At 38.7% G+C, this 13,819-nt stretch overlaps 1 protein-coding gene across 1 annotated transcript in view; it reads left to right on the top strand.

Annotated features, from left to right (window-relative positions):
- FLT1 (fms related receptor tyrosine kinase 1) overlaps window positions 1–13,604 on the top strand; it is a 136,254-nt gene extending 122,650 nt beyond the window's left edge. Inside the window, exons 24-30 of the mRNA XM_063305729.1 lie at window positions 938–1,049; window positions 2,332–2,431; window positions 5,733–5,838; window positions 6,538–6,680; window positions 7,863–7,950; window positions 9,139–9,230; window positions 13,244–13,604. Of these exons, the coding sequence (XP_063161799.1) occupies window positions 938–1,049; window positions 2,332–2,431; window positions 5,733–5,838; window positions 6,538–6,680; window positions 7,863–7,950; window positions 9,139–9,230; window positions 13,244–13,439 (837 nt within the window). The 3' untranslated portion in view covers window positions 13,440–13,604. The remainder of the gene's footprint in view (window positions 1–937; window positions 1,050–2,331; window positions 2,432–5,732; window positions 5,839–6,537; window positions 6,681–7,862; window positions 7,951–9,138; window positions 9,231–13,243) is intronic.
- Window positions 13,605–13,819: the final 215 nt, after the last annotated feature.

A 13,819-nucleotide genomic window follows, 5' to 3' on the forward strand; every position in this document is an offset into this window, starting at 1 on the left:
CTTATAACTACAAAGGTGGTTCAAGGGGCACACCCTCTGGCCTACATCTTGCTAACACAGCAGAAAGTGAAGTCTTTCTGCCTAGGTCCAGAATTACCTGCTTTCTGTTTGTAAAGCATAGAGAAGAGAACATAGCTGGTACTTAGCTTTTGCACAAGTCTGAAAAAAAGGAGCAAGAACTGAGCTGTCTACTCTGTACAAGCAGGACACAACTGATTACCTCTGGCATCTTTCCCCTCCTGCTCTCCAGCTGTAGGTTGGAGAGAAGTTTGTGCTCATCTTATTATATCTCCCAAGATGCAGTGGAACATCAGTAAGGACAATTTGGACACCTGTAATGTGTGTCCTGAGTTATCAAGAGTGATTAATGTTGGCAACATTCCATCAATGAAATGTCAGGGTTCCCAAACATGAAAAATTTTAGAATTTTAGAAGTCACACTGCAGCGGCTCCCTTATAGCATTGAGCATAGACACGTCCCATTTAAATCTTACTGAAATTCTCATAGGCTGGGATTCATACAACATGATAGCCAGGACTAAAATAGAGTGAGTTTGTTTGGGAGTTTATTCAGTGGATTGTGGGAACTAGCATATTGAATGTGATCCAAACCATCATGTTAGGCATTATATGGTTTATTTGTACACAGCATGCTATGTGAACACAGCAACTATGTTTTGTTGACCTAGATTTAGTATGCTGGGTGAACCCATTCAGTGTGTGAGATTATATTCTCTTGGGATACATAGTTAGCTCAGAAATGGCAAGATGTTACCTAAATGTATATTTGCTGCCACTAGTACTTGACTAATCCAAGGCCCTGGAGCTGGGTCAAGGGACAAATTCAGCACCAGACCTGTATTTTAAAAAGTCCAAGGAAACTTTAAATCTAGTTCTGTAAAGCAGTTACAGGATTTATGGTTAACTTTTATTGCAGGCACGTCTTCCTCTCAAATGGATGGCACCAGAATCTATATTTGATAAAATCTATAGTACCAAAAGCGATGTTTGGTCATATGGAGTGTTACTGTGGGAAATATTTTCTTTAGGTAAGAAAATTGAAAGGTTAATTTACTCCATTCTTAGGACTTTGGAAATAAAATAAGAGTGAAGGTCTAATCTGAAATCCCATATATGTTGAATTTCACTGAGTTCAGTAAGTAAGTAAGTAAATATCTCCAGTTATGTAAAGGCAGATCTTTTGACAATAGTGCTTCAGGATAATTCTTGCCAACCTGGAGTCCTTCAGATATGCTGGACCCACAGTTCACATCATCTCCAGTTGGGAACCCATACTGAATAAGACATAGAAGTTGTAAGCTAATGGTTTCTATTTTTTTATTTAAAAAGCAGGCTGTGATACATTTGAGCAACATTTTTCAGAAAGACATGAGAAAGACAAATATTCTTGCTCTCTTGAATTGCAGCTGCCAAACCATGTCCCATCAATTTTTTCAAAGACATTGATCTCCTCAAAATTGTGGTGTCAGATAACAGATCCTTCTACACATAGGGATAGGCAGATGGGGTGAGGGGAGAGAAGAGTCATAACGATCAGCTACAATTGCTAGCCCATTGGGTCACACAATCCTGGGCCATTGGCACACACAGCTGCTTCCTTTCTGTACTAATCAATGGGACTCACAGGCGGACAAACATGAAAATATCTCAGGCTGAAGTAGTATAAGGCATTCAAGATGAGAATGCTGAGCACTGCATTCTTAAAAAAAAAAAAGCAAAAATGCAGGATACAAAATCCATCCTGCAAAGGAAGCAACAATTTCATTCATCAAAGGAGAATGGCAGATGAGACAGACACAACAGCAGAGGAAACCGGTCCATGCTTGCAGTTCCTTAGACAAACAGTCTTCTGGTCATCTAGTACATGTTTCTAGGGCAGCTTTTGCCTCTGAATTAACTCCTTGCATTCTGAGAAAAGATGGCCAGATGAAAATCAAAATTTGGGAGAGAGGGAAATCATAATGCTATCTGGCTGTGTTGGACTACACTTCCCAGCATATCCCATCTATTTGGAGGACACCAGGTTGGGGAAGGCTGCAATATGACATACAAAGCCAAAGGGACTTGGCTTACTGATGTAAGAACAGACAACATTAACCAAATGACCAGTGACAGTGTGAGAAAAGAGTGGTGTAGTTAGACAAAACCAACCTTCTAGGATTGGTTTTGTCTAACTTGTCACACAAAAAAGTCCTTTTGTATTAAGGTCACTCACTCTTTAATAGTATGTTGATGTTATGAAATGTTCATATATTAAAAACCGCTGTGGGCTTAACTCTAAAGATTCAATTTTTAATTCTTCCTTTTCAGGTGCATCCCCATATCCTGGCGTACAAATAGACGAGGCCTTCTTCAGAAAGTTAAAAGAAGGCATACGCATGAAAGCTCCGGATTTTGCAACCCCAGAAATGTATGTGTGCTTCTATGGTTTGGGGTATGCACCCTGGTCCTGAGACGCACATAAAATACATTCAACACCCTGGTGCTTTAGAAGGGGTCACCAGAGAGCAGAGTTATGCCCAGGAACAATGCTTATAAATCGCCCTGCCACCAACTTCTACATTCTAAATCTTCCCTAGGATCATCCATCAGTTAGTTCATGCAGGAAGAATTGTATTGGGAGAAAAGAGGAAACATTATTTCTAAACTGAATCAACCAAATGAATACGCAGAAACTCCATCCACAGGGGGCTGAGAATGAGACGGAGTGAATATGCCCCTTATGTTAATGAGGCATCTTCCTATTATAGTTAGCGAAACAAAAAGATGAGCCCAGAGTAGTATTGAGCAGAGAAAGTGCTCACATCCAAACTACTATGCAGAAATCCCTTCTTCACCCAAACCCATTCCCTCTTAAGCATTTGTTTGGATTTTGGTTTAATTAAAGCATTCCATTTCAGTTTTAAAAGCAAAATGGGGGAAGAGAGGATAGTCTCCTTTTGCCTCTTCTGCAAATGGAGAGGAAAATGGGAAGTCTTTGAGTATGCTGGGAGAGGAAGAGAGAATGGAAGGGAACAATATTGAGTGGAGAGAGATGAGAGGGAGCTGGCCTGTCTGGGTTTTGATGGCAGTAGCTTGGAGATTGTAACTCTTCCCTTCCTTTGCATTTTTAAACTTTGATTCTGAGACTGAGCTTGTAGAACATTGCTAGTATTTCAAATGTAAGGCACATGTTCTTCTGCTGATGATTGATTGGACCTCCTTGTTTCTTATGTGTTTTACATATTTTTCTATCTCCCTGGAGTCAGTTATAACTTTAAAGCTGTCATAACTGGGGAAAGTTTTTTAAAAAGCTCTTCAATTTCCTAGGACCAATCATAGTAACAAACAACATACCCAACAGAACCTAGTTCTGAAACAACCACTCATTCACTGTTTACCATATAATTTCCCCAGACAACTATGGAAACACCATCAGGCTTTGGCCACATACTTTTAATATGATTTTTATAGCCCTCTGGAGTCTGCTGTAAGGGAGAGATGGGATTCTCAATAGATATCCAACAATGCACATGTGCAACAGAATAACAACTCTGCCAACATCTTGTTCCTTTATGTTCCAATTTCCAAGGGTGTTCAGCCAATTTAAATATATGACAAAATTTATGGATAGCTCTCCAATGGCAAAACTATGGAATTCATTTTTCTGTCTGGCTCTGGTGAATGTGTGTGTGTATGCTAAAAGAATGACAGAAATTCAGGAAAGAGATCAGAAATTATCAGAAACTGAGATAAAGAATTCGAAGTAGCTGCTGATGTTTGGCTTGAAAACCAGTGCAGAAACTTGATAAATTTGAAGCACATGAAAGGCTGATATACTATAGAAGGATACCAGGACTTGAAGGGCTTTCACCAAGTTAGGAAAGCTTTTAGATGGTTGCAGTACTGAAATACGATGTGGTAGGCAAAATACAAATTCACATCAAGGTCCTTCCTTGCTTGCAATTTACACTGGCAACAGAATGTCCTGGCAACCCCAATGTTCCTAACTATATCCTGCCCTTATTTTGTTCCCATCCAATATTTTATACAGCCTTATGGAAACATAACAGCAACAAAAATCCATTTTTCCTCCTGAAGCCATCACAGAGCCAAAGTATGTGAGCATTTTTCACTTCACACCTCTTTTGTGGCCTGTTTTGATCAGTCATTGGTAGGTACCTATATACCACTGGCTATTCATTAGTATCATCAAAATGCTATTATATTACGTTTTTTAGCCAAGATAGCAAGAGTCAGGATATTATATTGCTATCTTAGCAAGACAGGATATTTTGTTATAGCAAAGGACAAGTTATGCTATACATCCCTAGTGAGGAAAGGCTTTCAGATGTTAAGGTTTCTGCAAAGTCATCTGTCTCAACCTAACCACATCCACACACATATTGTGAGGATAAAAAAAGGGAAATTTGGAAGGGGAATTTTGCTATCAAAGCAATACCTCAGACAAGTAGACAATTAAGCCATGGGGCCTTGTTATGAGCTTTCATAAAGATGCCTTGGTTGTTCCCATGTAGCAAGGAAGCTCATTCAAAGGAAGGAACGTTCAGCTGAAACCCTTCAATCTTACATTGCTTATTTGTTAACATGTATTCCTGTCATATTTCTCTGCAGAATTTAAATCTCAGAAAAATAATTAAATAGGCAGCAATTCCTCAGCTCTTATCAGAACAGATGTAGCCCTTTTGGATGGAAATCAGCAGGGCAAAAATAGGAACATTTCCTGTTCATTGTGGTTTTGTTCTGATTTTTGTTTTCTACTGCAATTAATGGTCTTTTTCGGGAAGAGGGATTTGAGAATGTGGCAGAGGGGCTTAGGAGGTTGGAAGATTCAAGGTTGTATTTCCCCTTTCTTTTTAGTAACAATGGCAAAGGCAAATTTATCTTTGTGGTCACTAATAGTCAACACCAAGTGGATGGCACAAAGGGCACAAAAGTTCCCTTTGCAACTGAATGGTTATACAGGGAGAAATCCAGCTAATCCAACTAATTTGAAATTTGAAATATAATAAATAAATAATTTAATGGCCTCTAGATACTTTGAAGATAGACACAGTATTGATGCCTTTGAACTTTGGTGTTGGAGAAAATTCCCAAGAATATCATGGATAATAAGAAAATAAATGGCTCTTCAAACAAATCAAACTAGAGTTCTCACTCAAGGTACAAATAGCCAGGCTCAAACTACCATACTTTTGCATATCATGCAAAGATGTAGCTTTCTGGAGAAGGCTCTGATGCTGGGAAAGGTGGAAGAAAAGAGAAGAAGAGGATGATCAGCGGTAAGGTGGATAGACTCAGTTACAATGGCAATGGGTGCACCACTGGAGAACCTGAAGGACCAAGCTGGGGACAGTCATCCTGGAGAAAGTCTACCTATGCAGTCACTAAGAGTCAATATTGACGATGCATAATTAATCAAACCTATTTCAGAGACTATAGGATTGCTCCCTAAACTATGTAACTTAAATATATATTATTTAACTCTGCCTTCTTCAATCTGATGCCAGAAGGTTGCTTGGTTTGGCTTTAAAGATATTAAAACAGAAAGGAGAAAGATGAGCATGTATCTTAACAATTAAAAATGGAGCTCATATAGAAGGATGTGGGTTAAAGTTGGAAACTGAAATTGAATACAAATGTACTGAGATAAACCACTGCAGAATTAAAGTTTGTGCTGCACTTTTTCCATTTTCTTTTGTTTTTTGCAGATACCAGATTATGCTGTGCTGTTGGCAAGGAGATCCAAATGAAAGACCATGGTTCTCAGAGCTGGTGGAAATATTAGGGGACTTACTTCAGGCTAATGTACAACAGGTAAGTAGAAAATTGTGATGTATCTTGTATAGCTCTTTCTTTGAATAAGATATGGTTCAGTGGAAAACTGAAACTTTCCTCACACTTCTTCCTCTCCTAGAAGTAGGACTCAGTGCCAGTATAGCAGCATGCAAAATATCTGCATGGCAAAAGTTGGGGTAGACTCAAGCATCGTGGAGGTTGGTGCTATGATCTTTTCCAGAGATAAGAAAAGATCTTGCTTTGCTCATAAGATTCAACTGCATGTTTAGTCATTTCATTCACCTTTGAGCTCCACATTCAATTCACATGGTATTGCTCTGATGGAGTTTTACCATTTCAGAGTTCAAGTGGCAGATGGCATATTTAAAGACTCTTTTTCATAAAATTTAACCCTGTGTTTAGAAAAGTATGATATAATGTGAAGTTGTATCCTATGAAACATTTTTAAAAAGTATATCATCCACAAATGCTTTCAGAAATGCATCAACCCCATATTGATTATGCCATTTGATGATTCTGAATGTGTTAATATTAAGGTAAAAGAGCTAAACTAGCTTATACTCAGCTAGTATTTCAGCTTAACTGTGGGATGAATCAAACTGTATCAAAATATGTAGAGAAATTTTAAAACCTATTTCATGTTTTTAATATAGGTGTATTGCGTTGCTTATATAATAATTAGGTTTCCTTCACCATTTTCTCCTCCTGTCTGCATAGGATGGCAAAGATTATATACCCTTGAATACTCTATTACCAGAGGATACTGAGTCTGACCATAGCTCTCCAAGTTCCCCTAATCTTCATGAGAGAAAAAACAGTTCAGTACCAGCCTTGACTAATGCAAGCATTGAAAATTTGGGGTAAGATGAAATGCCAGAATATTTTACATATAAAGAATAGATGAATAACATTGTGGTTTTGCTACTGGACCTAGAAAAATGCAATTTGTTGACCATTTTAAGAAGAGCTTTGAGGGTCAGAACAAAACATCCTTTTGGTTTTTAACCATAAATAAAATACAATAAATAAATCCTTTTTCCCTCATGGATGCATCTGGGAAACTTACAAGACATGAGCTGAGTATAATTGTAGAGAGAAGAGGGAATGGCCTTGAGGGACAGGAGGAAGAGCCGCTACCAAAGCAACAGTCAAATGAAAGGGGTCTGAGTCTGGGGCAGAACTGTAACTTGAGAAAAACATCTCAGACAAGCCCCTCGCTCGTTCTGACAAATATAAAGGGAGGGACAGGGGAAGCTCCTTCCAACTTGCAAGATTCAGTTACTATAGCTTTACAATAAAAGTAGTATTGACCTACATGATGTAGGATCCCTAGTCTGACCTACCTTGAAGGGCTGACAATAATATTCTCTTTCTACTATGGCTCCCAGCAACCAGCACTGAGTAACCTCTGGAAGTTACTTTTCAGCTATCATGCCCAGTGACAGAGGTCCCTTCCACACTACCACCAATTTCATTCCTCAAATCCTCAGAAAAGTTTTAAAATTGATCCATGATGCCTTCACAGTAGCTGAAAATTCTGGTAATCCCCTATGAGCCAACCAGTGTACCTCCTAGGTATCCAATAGGAAAACATAAACATGGTACTTAACCAGCGCTCCATATTGTAAAGCTGGCACGGCACCATTCCTGCTCACCATCTAAAAAATTGTGAAATTGTAGCATTTCAGCATGATGATTCTGTGGCTGAACCTCTGCAGAGAGCAGGCAGAGCTCAGGAGCTGGGAAATTCTATCGATGGTAAAATATCCCATCCTCTAACTCGGTGCAGCTCCAGTGCTTCAGCTGGAAATTAGACTTGCATTGTTTTTAGATGGATTACAGGTGAGCTGGAAATAAATGCCATATAAAAAATAGTAAATGTGCAGGATTGGTGAAATTTTAGATATTCTCTGCATCAAATGTAATTTCGTTTTATCATTAGCAAAAGTATCAGGGGTACCTATGGTATCAATCATGATCAAATATTCACAAGTAGCTTTGATATTATCCCAATAAGCCTTTTTCCCTGCTTACTTTCTAAGAAAATATGTTCATGCTTTCAAGATGAAACCATTCCAGAGAGTCAAGACCTTTGAAGAACTTTCACCTAAGGACAAATTTCAGCCTGATGTAAGTAACTCCTAAAATATGTGGCACAACAGTTGTTCTTTTGGATTCAGTCCTAGATTGCTGAGCTGAAGACAAAGGAATGATGGGAAATACTTTGTGGTCAAGTTTCCTTGAGAACAGACATTTTGTAGGAATAGTTGTGTGGAAGAGGAAATTCAAACAGTACAAGTATATTAATTTCTTGAAATACATAGCATGAATATCAGGGATGGTTTATTTCTTGTCAATTAGCAAAATGATAAAAAGAGTGCATATTGCAGTGGAGGGGTGTGGCATGACTACCTACCACTAGAGATGTAACCTCCTTTTGAAGGTCATACTACCTCCTGGTTAGACCAACCAACCTAGCCAATGATAACGAACTGTGGCAGTTATAGTCCAACATATTTGGAGAGGCATCAGCTTGCCTACCCCATTGACAATGTACTGGGTACCACTTTATTTATTTATTTAATGTTTATCTCATAAAAGCAGACAGACAGAAAGACAGGGACAGGCTGGCTCATTGTAACTTGAGTTGGATTTGGAATGGGAAATGGCTGATCCCACCTGGATCCCCCAAACATATAACTGCTAGCCCTGAAACCTCCAATCCTGCTGCACGCCTCTTTAAATAGGAGCAGGAGTGACACTATTTAAGCTACTGATAAGAAGGATTTGGGAAAACCAGGACATGCTATAACTCCTTGGAAAATCTGTCCCTCAAAGGATTTTTTTCTTCCCTCTGGGTCAGATTTTCATAGCAGCCCAGAAAGAGTTTAGGGGATCAAAAACCTCTTCTTGAAACCTAAGCTCAAAGAACTTTGCTTGTATCTTCTACTATGGATAGATTTGTTGAGCCATGTATCTTTCTTTCTTACTTACTTACTTACTTATTTATTTTTCAAATTTCTGTCAATGCCCATCTCTCCCAAAGGGGGACTCTGGGTGGTTTACAACAACAAGAAGTATCTTGCATAAAAATTGCAGGTCTCCAGATTACAACTATGAGTAAGGGGAATGATGCATCAACTGACTACTGATCACTTTCCTCACCACAATGCTACTGTGAATTTTGCTGATAAGGCCACCTTTCCTATATTTTACAAAACAAAGTTTAATAATTTGAAATTCTATGCATCGAGATAGGCTTGGCAATGTTATAATGGAAGTCCAAAGCTTCATAATCAGAACTGTATTCTCTTCCAGAATTATCAAGCTGAGGGAAGAATGATGCTGCCCTTGAAACAGTTAAAACGTTTTACATGGACCGGCATCAGACCAAAGCAAACTTTTTGGGGGTATTTATTTTATTTCTTTCATTTACTAAAAATATTTTCAACTTACCTGTTGCCCTAGGACAGTAAACAGATCTATAAAAATATATCACACTATGATAGAACAAAAAGCAAAATAACAGCATGATAAAACAAACCCAAAGTTAACAAACGTAATATTTTTAAGTTACAACTTGGTGCAGCAGCAGGTCAACAATGAAGGTTCACTGCAGAACCATGCAACCAGGGGAGTCTGCAGGGGCAGTTAAAAGAATCAAGATGGCGGTCACAAGCCCCATCACGAAGCACATAAAAAGGGGTGGAGCTTTGACTGCATAGTTATGGACACCATGAAAAAATTTTATGATCTTTATTTTTATGATTTATGATCTTTAAAGAGACTAGACAAACCATGAAGGCTAAGAAACTGTCAAAGACCACCAGTTATGAGGGCTATATATTACCTTCTGTTTCACAGTTAAGATGCCACTGAATACAATATTCTGGAGAGCATAAGTGAGAAAGTATTATAACACTCATGCTCTATTTCTGGGCTTCTCATAGACCATGAATGGGCTACCTTTGGGGTTGTTGTGCCCCCCACTTGCTCTATGATCACACCATTCAGAGAATATGTTCAATATAAGTCAAAATGGAGGCCACAATGGTGTGAAGATCCGCCTGTTTTTCTATGAGGCCGCCATATTGATTTTTTTTACTATACCATGCAGGCATCACTACCCCTGCTGGTGGACAACACTACATCCTGAGGTAACAAATGCCCATAGTTTAATGATGTTTCTTCACTGTTGATTTTGATAGGGATACCAAATATTTTGCTGTTTCCAAACTACTGTTTTTGCAACAGTAACCTCTATATTTTAGGATGCAAAGAGTTTTTTGTCAACAGCATGCATTGCATTGCATTGCATGTCCAGAACACAGTAAGCCTTTCTTAGTAAACATATTACTTTTATTCTTTTTTGGGAAGCATTGTAGGAACAAGCATTTTTTCTGCCCTCCTTCCCTTTGGTTACTAACCAATCTCCATCACAGTCAATTCTTTCTCAACATTTGCCCTCTTCATAAGCACTTTGTTTCCTGAGTTCCTTCAAGCACGCCCTTCCTAGTTTTGATACTAATTTATCTCCAGGCTTCCAACAAGATAGAGGGGAGCAGAGCTGCACTGTTTGTTTGTTTGTTTTGGAGATGAGGTGGTGGTTTTGCACTACTTTGCTTTAAAATATTCTGAAATGTATCTTTCAGTGTACCAGCTCCACTTTTCCCCATTGCACTGTCCAGAAAATAAAGCTAAAGTGGGATTTTGTTATTTAGATGCTGGTTTCCTTATATCTGTTAGTTTCAACCACTTCTCTCCCTCTGCTGAGAAGTTAAGAGTCTTGACTGAAACTGAGTAGCTGTTAGATAATTATCCATCTCTACAGAATCTAGTAATGATATTTTCCCCTTCAGCTATTTCTGTCATAGTGTCTCCCCACATTTCTTTATTTCACTTTATTTTAATTTGGGTGTTGCTCAAAGGGAGGAGGGGTGGGGAAATCAGCCTAGAGTAGCTTGGGCAAAGTTCTGATATCAGATCTGCCCATTCCTGCTGCAGTGCCCTGCTTGATGAATGCTTTCTCTGATGGGTGATACAGTGAAAACAACAAAGCCAAAGAAGTAAACTAATTACTTTGTTACATCAAGAATGACACACATGCCAATCAGGTTAATACCATTAGACAGTGATTTCAAACAGATGCAACTGAGAAAGAAAAGGCTATGGGAACAGCAAGTCTTAAGCCAGGCCCACCCTTCCTATTTTTGATACTAATGGATTGACTCAAGGATGGGTGGATAGCACTAACTCAGTTGTGGGGGAAAGGCCATAGGGCACTAGGATGACCATATTGTTCAGTAATGGACATTTAGATGCTTGCTCCAAGTGTGCAATACAGGATTATATGCACATAAGAAAAACACAGACTAAAGTTTCACCTGGCCTTTAACAACAGTATCCACACTAATGATTTACAGCATCTTCTAGAGTTATCCAATCATCATATGCCACAATAATAGTAATGAGATGGCCAGCTAAACCACCTTTCTGGTTTTATATGCAAATTTCAAGGCTACATGGGAATGTGACAACTGCCTTCTACTGAGCAGGGTAGCGCAAAGGTTAAGGATCTTAAAAAGAGCATGTTCCTAGGCAAATTGCCCCCTGCCTCCATCAGCAAGGGCTCTACCATGTTGATGAAGAGTGGTAAAAATGCACCTGATGGTGCATTGTTGGAGGGTCAATCCCAATTATTGCCTCTTCAGAGGGTGATCACAAAGAGAGAGGCAAGAGCAAAGATAACTGGAAAACCACAGCATGCAAGGATCTGGATGAATAGGTTGCATATGACTGAGGGAGATAAAACAAGACAGAGACTAAAGAAGGCCAGATAGGCAGCCTTTCAATCTGTGTCCTATAAGGATCTCTCTGCTTGCAGAAACATCATTATCATCTATATCTAACAAAATGACAACCTCCTTTGCCTAAAAACACAACAGCAAACAACCTGCTATATTCCTTTCTAACTCTTCAAAGAATCCCCCTTCGAGGGCAGGTGAAAGGGACAAGGTGACCTCACCAGTTGAGGTGGTGGTAGTGATCAACTTCAATTTCAAAGGGGCCTTCCCAAGCACAAATGTTTGCTTAATTTTTTGCCTTGTTCCCACCACATATTTATGCAACTAAAGTAAATTTTAGTTACTATTTGTAAACAATTTGTTTGCAGTTGTGTTTTGTAAGGTATTTATATTTAAGATGTGATTGGTCATAATTTGGAGTTCTGTAGTATAGTAAATGGGAATTTCTATTTCCGGAAGTTCAGTCATTAAAAGAGTTTTTTTTTTTAAAAAACCACATGCACACTGACCTATGAGTCCAGGGACATGGACTTAGACATCCAAAGCCTTCAAAAATCAAATGCTGAAGAGCCAATTCTGAAATGGAGTTTTCCTCTCTCAAGTGGGTTTTGAAGAAGAAGAAGGAGAAGGAGAAGGAGAAGGAGAAGGGGCTAATAAATTTGATGTTAGTCTTTCTTCCCAAAAGAACAAAGTGGCTGGTGAAATTCAAGTTAAAAAAAAAAGCCCCAAAGCATTTGGGTTCCAGGTTGGAGATCAGGGAATTACAGAACAATGGAGACAAATGAAATTTGGATATGGCTTTGATTTAAGTGATGGAGGGAGAAATGAGATGAAATCAAACTTTTCAAAAGTCATTGCTCATTTTTTCTTCAACTGCTTTGCAGTTCTTTAATCTTGATAGACATAATCAAAGATGTATGTGCTTAAAGGGGATGGGTGGCTTTCAGTAAAGATTACTCAGTCCTGGAAAGTATGAGAAAGAAACTCATAACAACTCTGCCGTCATATTGTTTGATTTAGGGCCAGAGAAAAACTGATACGTTTTGCTATTCTAAAAGAGCATTTCTGATATTTCTGCTGTGCCTGTTTCTTCATATTGCCTACCTTGAAAGATTGACACATCCCAAGTAAACTTCTGTTCACAGTGATCCTAAAACTGAGTGGGTTGCAGGAGGAAAGATGATTTCCATTGATTTCTTCCTTGAGGCTCCACAGGAAATCTAAAACTACTTTTACTGACATTGGGATGATCAGAGAACCTTGCAAGTCTGATTGTGCTGTACTCCCTCCTTCTCCTTATAATTCACTGAATTAAGGAGGTATCTGTCTGAGCCACTTCTGAATGTTATCTACAAGTTCTGGACTTAAAAAATGCTTCAGCCCTTTTTGCCTAGGCAACGTCTCCTGTTTAACTCTATCAAGGTCATCTTCTTTATCCTCTACACGTGTTGAGTATTTAATTTTATTGATACTTTAATTGGAACACTAGATCTTCAAAGCTATTTTTATTTCACACTAGTTACACAATTATGTTTTAAAGAATAAATAGCAAAATAATAGCAAACAACTTGTTGTATACCTTTGCCTCCTAGCTAAAGAGAAACTGTTTCTACTTACAGCTTTTACACGGGAAGCAGAAGCAAGGAACCTGTCTTTTCTCACACAGCCAAGCCAAATGTCTACAATTTCAGTTTTGGTCATACCGCTGATACGATGCAGCCACTTCCTTGCAGCAGAATAACGTGGGATGAGAAACCAGTACAGGATCTTTCTCCTCCCAGTTACAATTCAGAGGTGCGGCATTCTACTTGCTAAAGTCAAAATACCTGTCTTTTGAGTCACAGGTCTCTACCACCACTACTTCAGTGCTGAAAAGACTATTTTGCTGCTCATCAATCCATCATCACCTGTGTCAATTTCCAAGAATTATTTCTATAATGCGACTCTCACTCCCCCACATCAACATTAGCTCCTATCCAACACATGTATCATACAGAAGAGGAGATATTTGCTGGAGTCTTGTGCATTGTTTTTCCCAGTTCTTAAAATCAGATTATTGCACTGGGTTTATTTAATTCTTTAGTTCAGATTATTGTATTGTGCAGCAAGGTTTACTACTTCAGAAACAGCTACCAATCTAATCTAGTCAATTTTGTTTATAAGGGTGACTTCAGACTTTTACTGGTCATTGCATT

This window comes from Candoia aspera, chromosome 5 (assembly GCF_035149785.1).
Source record: "Candoia aspera isolate rCanAsp1 chromosome 5, rCanAsp1.hap2, whole genome shotgun sequence".
NCBI classification, from domain to species: Eukaryota; Metazoa; Chordata; class Lepidosauria; order Squamata; family Boidae; genus Candoia; species Candoia aspera.